Below are 20,728 nucleotides of genomic sequence, written 5' to 3'. Positions count from 1 at the left end.
CTCTGTGAACCGGAGAAAAAATGATATTTTTTTTTTTTTTTTTTTTAAATTGCATCCTGCTGCATGGCGTTATTCAAGAGTCATTAGCACGTTACCCGTAATTAGGAACGAATGGGTTGTGTCAGATTCATCATGCTCCTGGATGGCTCCCTTTGATCAGCAAATTATCCCATTAAAAAAGTTTGTAATGTCTCAGACACTTACGTCAAGAGCTGATGCCGTTTGGCTTTGCCCTCCCCAAGAGCAGCAGCAGCAACAGGTTCCAGGGCTGAGGAAGAGGATGGTGACCCCGAACTTTGCTGGAGGTGGCCCACAACTACCCCAAGCTACGCGTGGGCGTATAAAACATCAGTTCAGGGCAACAACCCAAAGCTCCCTACCCTGGTAGGGCCGTGCCCGGGGTAGGAAAGCTTTTAACCTGCTGGGATTTTGCTCATATTTAATTATTTTAGTTGCTCGCCTTTTTTTTTTTTTTTTTCCTTTTTTAAACACTAAAACTAAAGTGCAAAATCTCGGACAAGGTTTCACCAGTTTCTTGGTGCGCTTTGTGCTGTTTCTCTGACCAGGCAGCACCACAGTTCTACGGCAGAAATACAAAGTAGTCCGGAGCTATCCTGGTTTCTAAACAAGTATTTTTAAAGGCAACCAAAAAACTGAAAAGTCGTTCGGACGAGTTCTTTGCGCGTTGGAGGAAAAGCCTCCCCCAGGCTCAGCACCTCTCCACGCCGGCCCGGCGTGACGCTACTCGCAGCGATGCTGCAGAAGACCGAGCACGAAGAGATGCTGGAAGGTGTGTGCTGGGATGGGGTCGATAATCCCCCCCCTCCCCCCCAGCCTGGGATTAACCCCAAAGGCTCTGTCCCGACAGCACGCGCCCTGCCCGGAGGCAGCGGAGGTTTCCCCAGCGGGGAAGGGGGCTCTCGGGGTACCCAAGGATGCTCGGGGGTACCCAAGGATGCTCGCCGAACACCGAACCCCTCCAACTCGCTGGAGAAACCAAGGCCGGATTCTCCCCCCCCCCCCCCCCTCCCCCGCAACTTCCGATAAAAGCATCTTGTCCTCCAGCGGGGAAGCAGCCGCCCGTCATTCCGGCTGCCACCCAACGTAGCGGGGGATTATGGAATCAGAGACTCGTAGAATGGTTTGGGTTGGAAGGGACCTTGAAAATCATTGTGCTGCACCCCCTGCCCCGGGCAGGGACACCCCCCCCCAGCCCCGGTTGCTCCCAGCCCCGTCCAACCCGGCCTTGAGCACCCCCAGGGATGGGGCAGCCACAGCTTCTCGGGGCACCCTGCGCCAGGGGCTCACCACCCTCACAGGGAAGAATTTCTTCCTAAGATCTCATCTAAATCTCCCCTCTTCCAGTTTGAAGCCGTTCCCCCTCGCCCTATCACTCCATGCCCTTGGAAAAAGTCCCTCCCCAGCTCTCCTGGAGCCCCTTTCGGTACGTCATTAATTAGAATCACAGAATCGCTGAGGTTGGACGGGACCTTTAAGATCATCACGTCCAACCATTAACCTACCCTGACGAAACCACTTCTAAACCATGTCCAGTTCTCCCCACAAAGGCTGGTGGGACTCCACACCTCCACCCCTGTACATGGGGAGGTCCCCAGGAGGGCAGGAGGGCCAGTTTTTGGCTGCCTTCCCCACGGCAAACCCCATAAACTCCCTTTTCTCCCACGGGGAACACCACGTCCCATCTGGTCCCGGCGACGGAGGAGCCCGGGGAGAGCAGACAGCGGCTCCCATCCCGTTTGGGATGGCTGACGCACACTTCAGCCCCTACATGAATCCCTCATCCCTTCCTGGTCACCTTTTTCCCCCCGCAAAACCTGCCCAAGCCGAGCCTCTCCGAGGCCTCCCGTCGCCTGGTCAAATTGGGGAGGAAGAGGTCAAGAAGTTCAAAAAAAGTTCAAAAAGCGAGGCTGGAGACCTCCACGGGTCTTTCTAAAAGCGCAAACCTGCGCCTCCCCCAAAAATCAAACAGCGCAATGGAAAACCCGGCCCAGGGTAATTTTAACCCCACCTTATTCTATCGGGTATTTCGTTTTACGAGGGGGTACTTTTTAATTACGCCCAGCGGTGCCCGGACCCTCCGGCTGCCGGAGCCAAAAGCAGCGCGCCGGCTGCCTGCCGCGCCGGGGGGGGGGGGAAGAGGGTTCCCCCAGCTCAGGATGGGAACCGCTGCCCAAAAATAGCCGAGGGATTTTTCCACCTGGATGGGATCAGAGCTTTGCATGGGGTTTTAACCTCCAAATGAGTAAAAAGCCACCCTAAAAATGACATGTAAACCAAGAATTTTGCAAGGAAAGGGATCTATAAAGAGAGTCTGTGTCTTCCCTTTTCCCTCCATTCCTTTTGGAAGGTAGAAAGAGGTCGGGAAGGGATGAAAAAAAATGTTTAAAAAAAAAAATAAATTTTTTTACACTAACCTCATAAAAATGACATCGTCACATTCCAGAATTAGAGCTATTAAAACAACACACACACACAGAGGGATATTTTTAGATGGATATTAACGGTAAAATGATGCCATATTGAGAAGCACTTCCACCCAGCCCAGCCCCGGTCTTGCTTAACCAGAACCAAATGGCTCAAAGAGATCAAAATTAACAAAAATGACACAATTCTTCACAAAGTGGGGGGGGGAAAGTCCTTTTTACAACCGGCTCTGTGCCTCTCCCTCTCGGCCCCAGCCGCTCTCCCTGCCGCTGCACCCGCTAATGCTTCTGGACTTTATTCCTCCACTCTTGACTCTTCAGTCCTCGCAGGCGAAGGGTTAAACCCATTTCCACTAATGAAGAACACCAGGAACAAGCTCCCGACAATCCCACCCAGGGAGGGGGGGGGGGGTAAAAAAAAAAAAAAAAAAAAAAAGGATAAAAGAAAAAACCCCTCCTGCATTTGTACTCAGTAAAATATGAAATATAAATCAAGGAACCTAATAGAGAGATGAGTTTCACTTAAGTGCTCCGGTCTCATTTTTATCTTAAATACCCTAATAATAGCGGATTACACAATATATTTGAGATGCGATCACATGTTTTATGGAACGGTACCTTTGCTATGGCAGAGAAGTGCCTCTCCTCCCCCCTCCTCCACACCCTTCTTTAAGTACCAAAAAAAAAAAATCTGATTATTTTTTTTTTTTAAAAAACACAAGTCTTATTTTTGTTTAATAACTTAACATTTCTTTGACATGTGTCTGCAATAAACTGCAATACTTTTTTTTTTTTTTTCTCTCCTTTCCCCCGCGTAATAAAAAATACGCCGAACAACGGCCGCATTTTCCAGATGGCTCCTTTGCCACGGGACTGCACGTTGGAAAGAGCTTCCGTGCGTCCCCCGTGATCCCCCCAGGACATCCTGGCTCCGAGCCCATCCCTGCTCCCGCCCCGCCGCCCCCCAAAGCCACAAACACCCCCCCAAGATCCAACCTCTCTGCTCCCCTCCCCCCCCAGCTTTAAACCCCAACTCCATGAGGAGATTTGGAAACCCCGGAATTTTTTGCAAGAATTCCAGGGAAACCCTGGAAAGACGTGAATCATCACAGAGCAGCCCCCGTTCAACCTGTGGGTCTCCCCTGCCCCCCTCCCCCCCCATCACTCCCATGGGGCGCAGCCCCGCACCCCGATACCCACGCCGGAGCATCCCCATCCTTCTCCCATCGCAGGGATGCGACGTCCCCGTCACCCCCCGTTTCCTGCCCAGCCTTTCCCCGCCGAGGATTACCGGGGAGCGGGAGGGGGTCCCGGCACGGCGGGGGGGCGAGGGGCCGGCCCCCACTTTAAAAACTCATTAATGCGCCGAGGCGGCGGGGCCCTTTGGAGCCCGGGCGGAGGATGTCAGCGCGCTGGAGGTCTCGCCACGTTCCCACAGCAACGGCGGTGGGAGACCCCGGCCAGCGGGCAGCCCTCCCATGCCCCCGGCCGACCTCTCCCCCTCCGCCAACCCCGCCACAATGCGGGCGCGCGCTATTCAAGCTTTTCAACCCCCCCCCCCCCTCAATCCCGCCATTGAAATCCAGGGATTTAACCCAAACGCCATCCCCCTGGGCTCGGGGCGGGAAGAGAGGGAGGGAAGAAGGATGCTCTTTCCCTACCCCATCCCGCCGGACTCCCGCTCTCCCTCCCGGCTCTCCGGAGCAGAGGATGCTCGGAAGTCGGGCGGACAGAGGGGACCAGGCGCAGCCCAGGACGGTGACATCTAGCTGCGGTTGGCAGCCCCCGTCCCAGGCTGGTGCAGCCCGACACCCGCGTCCTCTTGCTCCGGGAGCTCCCCAAAAGGCTAAAACCAGCCCCAGGGGGTCCCCGAGCGCCCTACGATACACCCACCTCCCCTCAAGCTCCCCCCCCCCCCCCGGGGGGCTCTCACCTCGGAGCCGCGTCCCCAGAGAGGAGTTTTAACCCACAAACGAGCTGCAGCGCTGTCAGGGTTCACCCTTTCCAAAAGGGTGAAAGCAGAGAGACCGCGGGCCCCAAAGACGGTCAAGACCAGCTCGTTTCGCCAAAAAAGTGTGAAACCAGCCCAAAAACGAGGGGCAGAGCTCCCCCGGGGAGCTGCGTCGCCCAGGCAAACCCCTACGGACACGGAGTGTTAAGGCACCGGCGGCCCTTCAAGCCTAAGCGGGGTGGTTGAGCGGGGGGGTTCCCACCCCCCCCAGGCTTCCTAACGTTTCTTGGGGATTTCGTACAGTTAAATAAGAATAAGGATGGAGCGGCGACATTTCGGCAGCCGCGGCGGAGCCGGGATGGAGGAGCTGTCAGGCGGGAGCAGCCCAGTGGTCCGGCAGTCCGCCTGCGCCAAGGGGCGAACGCTGGATGCTCCCGGGGATGGTGTAAAGCCTTCATAAAGCACTTAATTGTGCAAAACTCTCTATATGGGGACATTTATTCCTGACCCCAGCTGGTGCTCAGCCTGTTCCCTGAAGCATGAAGATTGATAGTCCTCGGGATGTGCAGTTTTGGGTTGGGTTTTTTTTTTTTTGTTTTGTTTTTCCTCCCCCCAAGGTGCTGTCATTGCAGATGTCATTTGTTTTTGGAAGTTTACCAAACCCTCTGCCTTAGTAATTCCCCGTGCCGGCGGGTTTCCCAGGGTAATTACGCTGGGAATCCGAAAGAAGAGATGCAAAAGGATGAAATTAAACATCGGCCGTGATTTACCGGGTGAGCTCAGGCAGCAACATCCACGGGGATGAGCCAACAGCAGCACCGCTCTGCATTGCAAAAGCGCCCCCCCCCCCCCCCTTTTTTTTTTTTTTTTCAAATTATTATTATTTTTTTATTTCCCCTTTATTTTCCAGAGGAGATAACCCCGTTTCACAGCCACGCTGCCCACCCCACCGTTCCAGCCGTGCAGGAACGAGCATCTCCCATCCACCCTTGGCTCCGGCTGCCGCTCGGGAGAAATTCGGGGCCGGCGCGGGGAGGGGAGCGAGCGGCGGCTCCTTGGGCAGGGGTGACTCGCGGCAGCATTACACGCATGATTACCCCGCAGATCAGGGGAACAGGGGCTTAACTGCGTGAGAAACGGCTGTTATTCAGGTAATGGATTTACAGCACTCACTACTAAAGTATCAGACACAGCAATTTTTTACAGCTTTCACGCTGGAATTTATGGCTCAGGCAGGCGATCTCCATCCGAGGCAGGGATCATTGCCTTATTTAGTATCCGAGGAGGAAAATTTATGTTTTCTCCAAAGTTTGTTTTGAAAGGTAACCTGCAGGCGCGCACACACGTCCGTCCCCCGTCCCCGTCCCCGTCCCCCCCCCTCCCCGCAGCCGCCCGACCATGCACGGCGCAAGGGGGGACGTGTGCCACGCAGCCCCCCGGCGTGCACACACGTGTGCTCCAGCGCAGCGCTGGGGCACGCACACGTCGCAGCCACACGCGGTTTAGGCCACGCGTGTGGTTAAACCTTCAGCTGAAGGCACCGGGAGCCCCAGGGAAGGGGGGACCACCTCTGGTCCCCCGCCTGGATAACCAAATACAGACTCGGTGCAAACCTGCTCCTTATTTTACAGCCAACTCTGCTCTCGCAGCCCTCCTCTGCCTGTGCCGCTTCCCCCCCCCGATGGGTGACAGAGCAGGCGGACCCCCCCCCCCCCCAAAATACAGTCACCTCGGGGGCAGCAGCCACCCGCCCACGAGCTGCATGGATGGATGGGCTCCATCTCGGATGGGCTCCATCTCCCGAGGGATGCGCGTCCCAAAGGACAGGCACTTGGTTTTTTTGGGGCAGCACCTGCTTTTTGGGGCAAAACCTGCTTTTTGGGGCAAAACCTGCTTTTTGGGGCAAAACCTGCTTTTTGGGGCAGCACCTGCTTTTTGGGGCAAAACCTGCTTTTTGGGGCAAAACCTGCTTTATGGGGCAAAACCTGCTTTATGGGGCAGCACCTGCTTTTTGGGGCAGTGCTTCCACCCCCACCCAGCTCCAACAGGGATGACCAAGCCCGGTGCCACCCATCTCCTGGGCCAGCCCTGGGGACAAGGGGAGGGTAAAATTGGGTGTTGACCCCAGACCCAAACCCTCGAAGGACCCAGCTCCATGTCACCTTGCGTAAGGCAGGTAAGAGAAGGAAGTGGGGCGTCCCTCCTACCTGCTGCTGCTGGAAGTGCAGGAGCTCCACGGGGCTCATCTCGCCGTTGGTCTCCCCGCTCGCGGCTCCTTCGCGCCCGCCGCCCCCTCCGCCGCCCCCCGCGCCGCCCCCGCCGCCATCGGGCTGGTTGCTGAGGCTGCTGACCCCGTTTTGGCCGGAGGGAGTGGACCGTATCGTCTCCGAGGCGGATTCAACCATCATGACTTGCTAGCAGGACCTGAGGAGGAGGAGGAGGAGAGCAGAGGTTGAGAAGGAAGTCTGAAATCCCCGGCTGGCATCCCCACCTCCGCCTGCCCCCTGCGCCCCGTCTCCGATCCCCGCGAGCTCCGGAGCAGGGAGGTGCAGGGATGGGATGTCAAACCCCGGCCAGTTTTAGCTGCGTTCAGTTTACTCCAAAAAAATGAAGGTGCAGCAGCGCGAGCTGCCACGAACACGCTGCCAGCCCTGGGCAGCACCGGGGCAAAGCACGTGTAACCCGTCTTGTAGGAAAACACCACATTTTCAGCTTTCTCCCGGTCTGATAGAAGACAGAAACCCCCGGGAACGCGGGCATTTTTCACGGAATCCCAAAATATTTCACCCTGAGACGCTGGAAACAGCAAAGCTGGAGCTTCAGCGAGGCTGCACACCGAGCAGACGGAGCCCGCGCCGCCTATTTCACCCTAAAAATCTCGACAAAGTTGACAGGTGGCCCCAACGCCCTTCAGCTCCCAGCAAACCAGCGCTTCCCAGCGGGAAAAACCACCCGGCAGAAAAGTTTGCCGCCCCGTCGAGGAAAACCAAAGGCACGGCGGAGCTGGGACGACGACAAAACGGAGGGCACGGCGGCGCTTCAGAAAACATCGGTCGGAAAAATCCTCCCAGACGCCTTCCGTGCACCCCCTCCTCCCGCTGTACCCCCCCGGATGCTCCCCAAGGGCCAAGCCAGGCGCTGCAGCGGCCACAACACCCACCGGGGCATTTTCAGCCCCGCACGAGCCCCCGGCAGCTGCGTTTTGCAGCTCCTGCGCCTCGTTTCATACAGTTACAGGCTTCCCCCCCCTCGCCCGGCCAGAGCGAAAACACTTCGCCCTCGTGGAGGGGTTTTATCCCTCCAAACTCTCCCTGCCCATCGCCCCGTTACACCCGGGGCACGAGGGCAGAAGCACCCGAAGGTCACAGCTCTTCCCCGCGTCCCGGCTGCGGGGCTGGCGGTGGCAAAGGTGCCCGGGGGCGATGCGGCGATGCCGGGAGCGGAGCGGTGGGATGGCAGGAGGGGAGCGGTGGGATGCCGGGAGCGGAGGCGGTGGGATGGCGGGAGCGGAGGCGGTGGGATGGCGGGAGCGGAGGCGGTGGGATGGCGGGAGCGGAGGCGGTGGGATGGCGGGAGCGGAGGCGGTGGGATGCTGGGACAGCTCAGCCAACGCGAGCTCCCAACCCACCACGGCGAGCTGGGGGAAAGCACCGGGAGAGCTGGAAAAGCCGCTCGCACCCCAGTGCGCGGCCGGCTGCGGGGGAGCTGGGTGCTAAGCGCATCCCTTACCCCCCCCCCCCCCCGGGGCTTAGATGCTATTTAAATTAAGGCAACCGGGCGAGGGGAGGGACTCCCAAAGCGCTCCAGGGTTTGGGTTCAAAGCCACGAGCCAAAGAGCCTTTGCTCGGTTGGGTTTTTGGTCGTTAGCTGTAAACCTGAGGGTCCGTCCCCTTTCTGCGGGAAACGCCTGGATGCGGGCTGGCACCGGCGGGAAAACCATCACCCCCATCCAGCGCCAAACCCCGCTGCATCCCACCAGCGACCGCCAAGCCCCCCCGGGGCTGCATCCAGCCCCGATACAGGCACAGCGCGGGGTCGGGGGTACGGAAAGCCCCACCGGAGCCGAGGGTCTCTCCCTCTTTCCCGACACTCACTTTGCTCTCCGGAAAAGGGGAGGACACAGTTTTATCCCATTCAATCCGGCTCCTTTCCCGCCGGCAGTGCCGGAGCGGCATCAGCGTTCATCCACCACCGCTCGCAGCCGACCAGCCGGTATCAAACAGGAGGGGAATAAAGGAAGAGGGACGGGGAGAAGAAATACTGTTTCTCCCTTTTTCTTCTCTTTTTTCCCCCCTCCCATCTCCCCCCCCCCCCCCCCCCAAAAGACAGAAAGACAAACCGCGAACAACATAATTGCTGAAATGTGGCGTGTAATAATAGCTATTCAGAACCTGATCATTCATATTAAACAGGGTGAAGCAAGCTTCTCATTTGCATGTTTGAGATTATATGCATTTCAAAAGTCATTTCCGCAGGGTATATGACTGACATTAATTCCCATGTGGAGCTGCCGGCTCCCTCCCGCCGTCCCAGCGCTACCGAACCCACGCAGGGTGACACACACCGGTGGCCGCCGGAGAGTTCAAGGTTAAGGGGATTACTGGGCTTTGGTTTCGTTGGAAGCGCAGGAGCGGGGATGCCGCGGTGAGAGCGTGGCGCGGTCGGAGCAGCTTCCCGAGAGAGGGCTGGGAAAGGATGGGATGCTTGCCTAGGGATGCCGCATTAGGAGCAAAAAAAGCTGGAAAAAAGAAAGAAAAAAACCACCTTTTCCCCTCGGAAACTACGTTTGCTCCTTCCCCCCACGGATGTCAAACAAGAGCCTGCAAGAATATTAAATTATTGCTGTTACTTTTCTCATTTTCCTTCCAAAACTCCGCCGCCTGCTCTGCGGTTCGACCCGGCGAGCGGCCCCCGCGGGGAAATCCCGGCTCTGCCCGTGTCCGGCAGTCACAAGGCATCACCACGGCCAGAAACTCGGCAGGACTCAAAAAGGGATTTGACTTTTATACGGAGAACAAGAATATCCAGACTTACAACAGGAAGCATTAAAAAAGGAGAAGAAGAAAAAAAAAAAAAAAAAAAGTTTTTGGAAAGGATATAAAACTTTCCTGGCTTCGGGGCATAAATTGAAGCTTAACTATTGGGAATTAGGAGGAAATCTCTTCTGGTGGAGGAGCCGTAACCGTGGGCTTGCTGGGCCGGCCCCGGCCCCTGCCAGAGGCAGGATGCTGGAGGAGATGAACCGGCGCTGGGGTGCGGGCGGGCGATTCCCGCAGCCGCCCGGGACACCAGGCCAGTTGGGTTCCCGCTCCAAGTCTCGTAAAACCCGACTTCCCCTTCGCAAACCCTACCGGGATATGCTGGTGCGTCTGGGTTCCCGAGGCGGCAAGGGAAGTCATAAAAGAAAGTAATAATAATAATAACAAAAATATTTCCATTCATATAAAAGTTTTACAAAACCTTAAAGAAAAAAAAAAAAATAAAAAAATTGAAGGCAGCGTCTGCGAGGTTATAAAGTCGATTTAAATTAGGAACGAGTGCCTTTCCAGCCAGGGCTGATCCGGGATGGCTGAAGCCACGTTGGGAAGAGCAAACCCGGCTGCGAGCGCTGGAGCACACGTGCATCCCTGCGCACAGCCGGGAGGGCTCCGCAGCATCCCAGCTCCAGCTTTTCATCTATTTTAGTTCAAACGCGTCCAATATTTTAGGGATTCTCCGTGCACTGGTATCCAGAGGGTCTAATCGGGATCAGACCTTGCCCCCGGCGCGAAGGCAGGGACCCAGTCCAGACAGTCCTCGCAGAAGATGCGACGCCCGGAGATAGCAGAAAAGGATGGGTTTGCTGAAAAGGGGAGGGGAGGAGACCCCTCTAATGGCAATGAGCAACAGAAGCTCTGCAAATGGATCGCTAATTACCATTTCAGACTCAAAAATCACTTCACTGAATAAGCACTCTGCCTCCCGCCGCCCCCCCCCCCCTTTTACTTAAAGGCGCACCTTTAGCAGGACAAAGAAAAAGAAACAAAGATTAGAAACGGAGTAAAGAATCCCCCTGCCTTTAGCAGTACCATATGGCAATGAGAGTATATTAATTACCGTCGCTTTTTAATTAACAATTGTTTCATCTGAGCGGTAACATTTCCTTGACATCCCCCGACTCGCCGCTAACCTGCAAAGTGCACGCGCCATACCAAGTCATCAATTCATTTTTATTGACATCCCCCCCCAAAAACAGGCGCGATACCAGGGTTTTCCAATTAACACCTCCACACTCTCTAATTAGCGCAATTAACAGGCTGATGGATGCTCAGAGCTTCCCTGCGAGGGAGGGCGCAGATCAGCCGGCCGGGCTGTCGGACACGGCTCCCGCCACGTGCACGTGTGCCCGACACGCGTGTGCCACGCTCCCCCGGGACTGTGGCACACGCGTGTCGCGCCGCGCAGCCCGGCACCGCCACGGAGCCCTTCCGAGCCCCGGCAGAAAGCGGAGGATGAACGCGGAGGCAAGCGAGCCGGCAGACTCGAAGCAAAGATTTGCACCAAAGGAACGCGGAGACTTTACGAGCAGGAACGGGAGACGAAGCAGATCCAGAGCGATTTCTCCCCAAAAGCTCCCAACGAATTTTGGGGGCATCCAGACCCACCCGAAGCGATGCGGCTTCTCCACCCGATCCAACTCCACGGACGTGAAAAATTAAAATAGCGCTCCTCAGCCCCCGGGACACGCAGAACCAGGTACGGCCGAGACCACGAGCTCCTGAGAAGCGATTGCCCGAACACCTATTTTAGCCGCTTCTCCTATTTTTAATTATCCTCAATACCGCTGTCCTCAAGGGCTCGGGCACTTTGGGCCGCCCTTCACGGGCTGCCGGCAGGACCGGGGCCACGTACGGACCCGGCATCGCGGGCGCCTCGTCCCCACTGCCAGCGGGTCCCTGTCCCCATCCCCACACCAACGCCGCCGGGTGCCCCTCGGCCGCGGTTCCCCCGGACGCAAACCCTGAGAGCATCCCCAGCTCCAAACCAGCACCCGGGAGGGATGAAGATGAGCAGTGGGAAACACCGGTGGGAAAAGGCTTCCTCCCCACTGCTCCGTCAGCCGAGCAAGTCCCCGGCGCCGAACTGCGTTTTGCAAGGGACAGCACGGGTGACACCGCGGGTGACACCTCGCATTTACGAGTGGCCCTCTACCGTGATGCTCCAGAGGTTTTTCCCACCACATCCCAGCCCCAAAGTGGTTTTCCAGAGCCTTCCTCCCAGCTCCAGCCTCGCCAGGACCCGGAGGGGAGCGGGGCGCTGCCCGGCGGCACGGCGAGGGCTCTCCCTCCGGCAGCAGGAGCCGGGTGTGCCGGCAGCCTCGGCTGCGGGTACCGGCGGATGACGGAGGAGCACCGACCGAGCAAATCCCCCCAAAAGCCGTCGGAAGTCCTGCGGGATGCTCCTCTGCACGGCTGGGAGGAGATGAGGAATCGGGAACCGGGGCGGCTCGATCCCAGGCACCGGATCCGCTCCGAGCTACGGAAAGTTGAGCAACCTGCCCATCCGGCTCCGGCACCGCCGCGGCTTTAGGAAGCGGCTGGCTAATCTTAAAAGGCTTCGGCTTGAAGAGAAGCAGCAGCCGGGATTGCTCGGAGAGTGGCTTTTTACCCTTTAATTAACACATAAACACATGGAAATGTGGAAAGGGGATTAAAATAAAAGTCTGGAGGAGCTGAAACGAATCTGGAGCATTACTGTAAATTAGAAGAGATTTAAGGAAGCAAGGACTGGCTAAGCCTGGGCACCGCTTTAATGGGATCTCACCTCTGGGCACTTTCATCTCCCACTTTCATCTCGCTCCCAGCAACTTCTTTGGGAAGAACCAACCTGCGGGCGCTCGCCCCGGCCGGCGGGCAGACCTTCACCGCCTGCGGCTCTCCTCCGCTGCCCACCGCGCTGCCACCACCGCCCCGGCCACGCTCGCGGGCACCGGCAACCGTCGGGCAGCGGAGGGCATTCGCCGCTACGCAGCAACGAAGCACGAGCAACCACAGTGAGGTTTTTCTCCCCGAAAAGGTGGGTGACGCCATCCGTAGAGCCTGGAGGTCACCTGGAAGCACGAGCACCACCAACGGGGGAAGCCGCCGGGGACGGCGCCGTGCCGGTCAGCGGGACGCGGCGCTACTCCCGTGTGGGTCCCGACGAGCCCCACCTGCCTCTGCGGAACACGGCTCCCTCGGAGCATCCTTTGCTCTCCCGGAGCTGTGAGGACACCCCGACTGTAGCCAACCCCGGGGGAGACGATGCTCGGTGCCCGCCGCAGCGAGCCATCCCGCGTGGGGCAGCCCCGGGGCCGCCGCCGGCTGGCTGGCACGCGTCCCGCTCCCTGCCAAGCTTCCAGGAGAATAAAATCCCTTCCGGCACGGAAGTGGGGTTGGCCGGACGGTGCCGGACGGTGCCAACGACGGTGCCGGGCACGTGCCGGGCACCGGGGGCTGCTGCTCCATCCTGCGTTCCCTCGCTGCGCTCTTGAAAAGATTAAAAAAAAAAAAAAAAAAAAAAAAAAAAAAAGAGCCCCACTCCATCTCATTAAGAAAGTAAACACAAGAGCCGTCTAAGTGTCTAATTAAGCTTCTAATTAGTCCCTGCTTGTTACTAATGCAAATTAGATTACGCCGCTTAACTACAGCATGTCCACAACACCCTTGTTAATTGCGGCCTTTTGAAATTAAATTACTCCCTAATTAGCATATCAAAGCCATTGATTCGGAGCCAGGAAAGATGAGGGCAGGAGGAAGCCGAACGCCAAGTTTTGTTAATCAGGGACGTCTAATTAAATAGTGACGTGGTGCACGGGGGCTCCCGCCTCGCTGCTGCTCGGGAGCCGCACGTGTGGGCCCAGGGGGACCCCCAGCAGGGCAGCACCCTCGGGGGGTGCACCCAGGATGGTTCACCACTACCCTGCCGGAGCATCCCGGCAGGTCTCAGGTGCTGGTCCAGCACCTGCATCCCAGCAGGTCTGGGATGCTGGACCAGCATCCCGGCGGGTTGGGGGTGCCGGTCCAGCACCTGCATCCCGGCGGATTGGGGATGCTGGTCCAGCACCTGCATCCCGGCGGATTGGGGATGCCGGTCCAGCATCCCAGTGGATTGGGGATGCCACTCCAGCACCTGCATTCCCGTGGATCTGGGATGCTGGTCCAGCATCCCGGTGGGTTGGGGGTGCTGGTCCAGCACCCGCATCCCAGTGGGTCTCAGGTGCTGGTCCAGCACCCGCATCCCAGTGGATGCACACTGCAGCAAGCAAGGGGAGGGGGGGCAAAGTCCAAGCTCCGGGAAGCCCCCATAGAACTACGCCTGCCGCCGCCGCGCCAGCATCCAGCCCTGGCAGCAGGGAGGGAGGTTAAAGCAGACCCCAATTTCTCATCCTCCCCACAAAAACTTCCTTTCCTTCTGCCCAATGTGTTCCAAATGGGAATTCAAAGGAAAAACGCCCCGAAGAGCAGACACAGCCGCCTGCACAGCACCCCCAAAATCCTCGACAACCCCAAGGGGAGCAGAAGAGGCACCCGAGCGGGGACAGGCAGGGCTGGAAACGGGCAACGGCGTCTCTCACCCGCGGGACCCCAAATCCAGCTCGGCACAAAATCCCCTCGCGGTGATGGGACAGCACATGGCGTGGGGAGGGACACCAGACCGGGGGGATCCGTCCCCCGCCAGCCGTGGGGAGCCCACGGAGAAAACACTCCTCCCACCTACACCGCCGGCGTCGACCCAGGACCGGCACAGATCCGTCCTTCGGAGAAAACCAAACCGCCTCCCCAGCACCGAGCGGGGACAGCCCTGGCACTCGCTCCTGTCACCCCCAAACCCCCCCCAGGCGCCCCAGCCCCAAATTCACGACGGGATATAAATAACAGAGGCCCCAGGGAAGAGTCTGGATCTAGAAGTAACCAGGTAGATTCACTCCAAGGAGAGTAAAAATGAAGCAAACGCCTATTTTTTTTTTTTAAAGTTATTTCAATAACTTCCTGAATGACCCAGTTCTTTAAATTTTATAACTTTTCCTCTCTCTCTCTCTTTTTTTTTTTTTTGTTTAAAGAGGTGGGAAGGAAAAAAAAAATAAAGGGACGAAGATTGGAAAAGTTTAATAGAAGGAGAAAAAGTCTATTAAAAAAAAAAAAAAAAAAAAAAAAGAGGCAGGCAGCCCGTCTCGGGGGAAGAGCTGAAATATTAAAGAAAGGAAAATCGCTTCTCCGGCTGCCGAGACAGAGGAGGAGAATAGAGCGGCTTTAAGAGAAGGAGCTGTGCACTTTTAATTGAAAAGAGGGAGATTCAAATGAACTATCCAATATCCCCCATTAAAGAAAGGAAGAAAGACGGACCCCGGCCGCTCTGCTACGCCAAGAAATTGCTAAAGCCCCAACTTTCTTTCTCTCCCCCGGCCTCGAAAGTTATAGGAGAGAGGGATGAGAGAAAGGAAGAAAGAGAAAATAAAAAAAAAGGGTCTTTCATACAAGAGGAACTCAAGGGAATGGGGGAGGAGGGTGGGAAGAGAGACCAAGTTTTATTCATTTATTTTATTTTATGAGATGAGTAAAAATAATATATATATAAAAAAAAAAAAAAAAGGCAGAGTTTTATAATGTCACAGTGTTTGGAAGCAGCAGCCGAAGGGAGAAGAGAGGGGGGAAAGCAACTAAGAACAGAAGGGGCAGCTCCAACCACCCGCCGTACCAGCCTCTCTCCCAACGAGATTCAATTAATTGATAACAAGAGGCATCAAATTAATTTTTCAAGGATGTTAGATTTTGATGAAGGAAAAAATCTCTCTGATTTTAATCGGGGCGGCGTTTAAAAGGCATAAATGAATATCCCTTTCTAATCATCTGAGGCGCCGAGGAAGCACCAAGCGGTTAACGTGAAAATTCAAATCGTTTAATTAGGGGGGGGCGAGGGGAGGTGGCCGCGGTGGGGGAAGGGGACCCGGGCTTTGCTTTTTAAAGAGCTTTATGAAGAAATTATTTTTAAAACGATTTCTTTCAAGCATCTTTACTCCCCCCACCCCCACCCCACCCCATCCCATCCCTCCCCCCCCCGAAACGCACACGCGCTTGTAAAAATGTATCTCAGAGGTTTTTCTTTTGAATAGAGACCATTCCCCATCACAATCTAATTAACAAAAATGATAATGAATAGGGTGGGGAAAATAATTCATAGGGAGCAAAAAAAAAATAAAATAAAATACTCCAAACTCCCAGGGGGAAAAAAAAAAAAAATCAACAAAAAAAAGCCACATAGGAGGAAGAAAGTGTGATTTCCCAACACGCACAACTCCCTGTCAAGAGCCGCTCCGTGGGATGGGGGGGGGGGTTACGACACGGGGGGGTTTCAGCCCAAACACCCCCCTCAAAACGCCATTAAAATAATTAAAAGCCCCTCCGGCGCTGGGGTGGCGCTGGACGGGGCTGCAGCCGGCGCGGAGCCCCCACCCCACGGCAGCGCTTACCGGGACCCGCACAGCACAGGCGCACGTGTGGACACGCACACGCCGGTGCGCACACACAGGCGCTTGTGCAGGTTCGCTTGCACCCGCGCACACACGTGCAGGCGCTGCGCCCACTGCGCACACCTGTGCGCGTTTGCACACGCGCATTTACACGCTCACACGTGCTGTGCGCATTTGCGCACGCACACGCATGCATGGATGCGCGTACACAGGCTGTGCACACTTGCACACACTTGCATGGACACACATGTGCACGTTCGCACACACACGTGCACATTCACACACGCGCACACACACATTGTGCACACACACGCGCACGCTCACACATGTGCACATTCACACACACATGCACACACAGGTTGTGCACATTCGTGCACAGGTTGTGCACATACACATTGTGCACATTCGCACACACACACAGGTGCACAGACACATTGTGCACATTCGCACAGACACAGGTGCACAGACACATTGTGCACATTCGCACAGACACAGGTGCAGACACATTGTGCACATTCACGCACACACATGTGCACACACACGTTGTGCACATTCGCACACACACACAGGTGCACAGACACATTGTGCACATTCGCACACACAGGTGCACACACACATTGTGCACATTCGCACACACACGTGCACACACACGTTGTGCACATTCACACACACACCTACATACTCCTCCGCCGCTGCTCCCGGCCATCGCTCCACATCCCAACACGTTCACACACATGTGCACACACACACACAGTGCACATTCACACACGCGTTGTGCACATTCACACACGCGTGTGCACACCCCTCTGCCGCTGCTCCCGGCCATCACTCCGCATCCCAGCGCCGGGTCCATCCCCGCAGCGGCCGGCCTCGCACCAGCATCTCTCCCAGGTTCCTCCAGCATCTCCCAGTAAATCCCAACTGGGATTTAAGTCCCTGCCCGCGTGCCCAGCGCCCGCCTCGCACAATTCTCTTTTCAGCCCATCCGCGACGCGGGCAGCGGGGACACGCACGTCTCCCCCAGCATCCCACCAGCAGCAGAGCCCCGAGCGCGCACGCACCGTGCCCCGCACACGCAAAATCCCCTCCAGCCCTCCGAGCACGCGGCCGGAACGCCGTGTGCGTCCCTTATCGGGGCACCCGAGGAAGAGGAGGGCTCCTCCTCTCGCACGGAGCCCCGCGGAGCATCGCCCCACGCGGAGCATCGCCCCACGCCAGGCGAGGAAGAAGAGGGCTGCGGGGAAGCAGCCGAACTTGCCCGGGGAGAACGACACCCGCGTCCCCGGGGAGGGTAACGGCAGCGCCGGGGCGGAGGAAGGCTCCCAGTAAAGGGGGGTGGGGGTGTGGGGGGGGGGGATGCTCTGAAATAAAACCAAAGCCCAATGTGCAGGAGCTCCCCCAGCCCCGTCCCCTCTGCGAAGGGGGAGGGCAGAGCCGGGGAGGAAAGAAAAGGAGCCGGAGCAGGTGGGGGATGAAGCGGAGCAGGACCAGGAGCCGCGGCACGGCCATGGCGGGGAGGGACGCGGCGCTGGGACGCGGCGCTGGGACACGAGCCCCCGCCTCAGACCCCGAGCAACGTTTTCCAGCTGGGTTCGCACCACGTCGGCCTGGAGGTCGCTCAAAGTCTCTTCTGGACTTTAAACAATCCGGAGGGGAGGTGGGGAGGTGGGGGGGGGGGGAAACCCACCCCCCCCCCCCCAGCAGTCACGGTGCCTATGGAACAGGAGGGAGGAACTCGGGTGCCGCAAGTCTTCCCGGACTCCGTTGTGTTTGTGCAAAAACTCATCCAGAAAACGCTCCGTTTAACACGCTCCCTGCTGCACGGCGATGCTTTCCGCTGCCAATCCCGTCTCTATGCAGGAAGAGGCCTGGTTTCCATCCAGAAATTATGCTGCTCACGAGGAGGGAGAAGAAAAAAGGCGGCGGGGGGGAGAACTATCCTTGGGCATTTTCAAACTCCCGGTCTGAAGTCCATTTTTTCTGCATCCAAATCAAGAGGCGAACATGACCCGAGGCCGGCTCCGTCTCGCCGCCGCCGGTCTCGGCGCTTTCAAACAACCTTCCCGACTTTATTCCCGCGCAGCTCGGCTCCATCTCGCAGGGACTCGCCCTCTCCCGCTCTGCCCGGGCAGCCGGCACCCCCGCCGAGCGAACCGCGGCCCCGAAGCCGCACGCGGCTCCCGACAGCCCCGACGCCTCCGCTCACAGCAGCGACTGCAGTAACACCAGCAATTTCTCCCGGTGCTTTCCCAAAAGCTGGGAAGCGGTGCGCTCAGCGAAGAGGATGGGCTGTCCCGGGGTCTCGCAGCAGGAACGGCGACGGGTGGCCACGGGAAGGTGCGTTTAACATTTTGGGTGCTCGGGAAGAGGCGTGGAGCATCCCTCTGGCCGCATTCCCCACGCAGACCCTGTGCTGAAGCCAAGAGATGGCCAAGGTCCCCCGCGCTCCTTCTCCGGGTGACCTGGACGAGCCGCATCCAGCCACCGTGTCCTCGTCCCGGGGAGAGCATCCCCCTCCAGCACCCTGTGCCGGGGAGTCCCGGAGCGTGACGCTTCGCCCAGCGCACCCACGGCTGCGGATGCAGCAAGAGCTTCTCCCCTCCATTCCCGGCGGGATGGCAGCGCACCGCCGCGGTTTCGGCATCCCCCTGGACCGCCGCCAGGCCGGCAGCGCAGGAAGGGGATCTGGTCCCACAGCATCACTTCTTCCGTGTCACCCCACAGCATTCCCGGGCGATGCCGATCCACCCGGGCTCCTGAGCCCCGTCCATCCCCTGAGCTTGGCCCTTACCAGACCGCACATCGGGACGCAGCACCTTCCCGAATCCGGGCAGCACGTCCCCGCTTTACGGATTGGGATGGAGCTGTGGAAGGATGAAGCGAATCGACAGAGGTCGGGCAGTAAACCTGTGGCAAAGGCGATTTGCACCTCCCCAATCCCTGCTCATCCCAGGCAGCGGGCGATGCTTCCCCCGGGACCAGGGAGACCCCCGAAGCAGCCCACCTTCGGGGCGCAGAGGCGCCCAAGCGCAGCACGCAGGCGGCTGCCCACGCTCCCGGCCAGACGCGGCCGTGCCGCAGTGGCCAAGGAGGTCACCATCGCCTTCCTGCTGGCGCGGGACAGCCAGTGCCGTGCAAATCCGGGGGATTGTTACCGTTAATGCGGTGTCAGATACATCCTGGCTGCAAAGCACGCTTGAAAAATTGTGGGGTTTCCCCCCCCGCCCCTCCGTCCACCCCTCTTAAAAACAATCCTCGTTCTTTAAAAATATTAGTTTAGGAGTCACCAATTCCAAGCTCTACCAGCCCACGCTTCACCCGGGGCGGCAGCTCGCGGCTGCCAAGTCCCAGGGGGGCCGTGAGCACCCATGGGTGCTGGGGCAGAAAGCTGCTCGAGGTGCCCAGTGCCTGTCTGGCTCCCGACGCCCCCCCCCGCCCGAGGACCCACTGATGGGGACTGTCACGAGGGACCTCAGCAGCAGCCGGGGAATCGCGAGATGCTTTCTTTAGCGGGGACACCAGACACACACACACACACCCCCCTGAGCCGGGGCACCGCGGCGGTGCGGGTGTGCACAGGCTCTCGCACGGGGGGCGCAGGCGACGGTGCCCACCCCGGGCTGGGTGCACCCACGGGAGGCTTCGGCACCAGCCCCACTGCGGCGGCACTGCGGCTCAGGCTCCCCGCCGGCACCGCTCCTCCGCAATCGGGTCACAGCATCTTTTCCGCACGTCCCGCTGAGCCAGGGGCACAGACAACCCTCTCCCCCCCCTCCCCAAAGCGCATCGTCGTGTCCCCCCCAGCGGGGAGAGAGCGCTCCGTGACCACCGTCTGTGGGACACAGTGCCGTGGGTCCGCCACCGGCCACCCCAGGCAGGGCACCAGCCCAGGGGACATCCCCCTTCCTCCCTGGACCAAAAACCATCACGTCGTGGCGAGGGAGGGCAATGACACCGGGATATCGCACCAGGCAAGACACAAAGCGGACAGTCCAGGTCACCGACTCCCGCAGGGACACGTCCCACCTCCCGCCCGCCCGCAGAGCCCCCCGGTACCTGCCCGCACCGGCCCCCCCCGGCCAGCCCCAACGCAGACGCCAGCTCCCGCCTGCTCCCAGGAATTTTAAAATGCCGATTATTATTTTAAAGCCCTGGCTAAAACCAGCGTCCCCCCGCTCGTTCCCAGCCCCAGGGCGATTCCCGGAACAGTTGTATCTGCAACAGTGAGGACCAGCGGAGATCTCGGCTGCAGTCGGAACGGATCAGTCCTGCAACGAAAGGAGACGCCTGTCCCCTCCGAGGGTCTGTCCCTCCATCCCTCCCAGATGGACGGGTACCACCACCGTCTCTTCCCACGGCAGCCCAATCTACGGCTGGAAATTCAGCGGCGCTGACGCTCCCCACCGCAGCACCCACTGCTCCGGTACGGCAGGGACACGCGTGACCAGATGCCACCGACCTTCCCCAAAGCCAGCATCGATCCCCAAATGAGCCCCCTTGCCCATTAAACTTTCTCTCCTTGCATTTCTACGTGGACTGGCCTTTTTTCATCAGAGAGTATTTTAAACCCACCGGCTCTATAACCCAGAGGGAAATCACTCCGGCACCGAAGCTGCTCAGCTTTGGCCCAGGCCATGCCGGCGTCGGCACCGGTGCCGTACCTGCGCGGTACGGGAATAAGGCGGCGTTTGATGCGCAGAGGGGGCTGCTCCGGCAGCCCCCCCAGTTTGACCCAGATTCGGAGCCGCGGCCCCACTTCCCAGGGAAAAGGACATTTGTTCAGGGCTCGAGCCCGCCAGCATCAAGGGGAAAGACTTCAAGGGATTTTGAAAAAGGCCCTAAAAG

At 58.2% G+C, this 20,728-nt stretch overlaps 2 protein-coding genes across 2 annotated transcripts in view; one reads left to right on the top strand and one right to left on the bottom strand.

The window, feature by feature from the left end:
- The window catches only part of OARD1 (O-acyl-ADP-ribose deacylase 1), a 357,380-nt gene that overhangs the window by 140,244 nt on the left and 196,408 nt on the right, over positions 1 to 20,728 (top strand). The window lies entirely within an intron of this gene.
- The window catches only part of FOXP4 (forkhead box P4), a 64,589-nt gene that overhangs the window by 33,623 nt on the left and 10,238 nt on the right, over positions 1 to 20,728 (bottom strand). Inside the window, exon 2 of the mRNA XM_082494553.1 lies at positions 6,603 to 6,819. Coding sequence (XP_082350679.1) covers positions 6,603 to 6,803 — 201 coding nt within the window. The 5' untranslated portion in view covers positions 6,804 to 6,819. The remainder of the gene's footprint in view (positions 1 to 6,602; positions 6,820 to 20,728) is intronic.

The sequence above is a fragment of the Vanellus vanellus genome (genome assembly GCF_965231255.1).
Source record: "Vanellus vanellus genome assembly, chromosome: 23".
NCBI lineage: Eukaryota > Metazoa > Chordata > Aves > Charadriiformes > Charadriidae > Vanellus > Vanellus vanellus.
The sequence above is the reverse complement of the archived record's forward strand: the minus strand, read 5'-3'. Positions and strand labels throughout refer to the sequence as shown.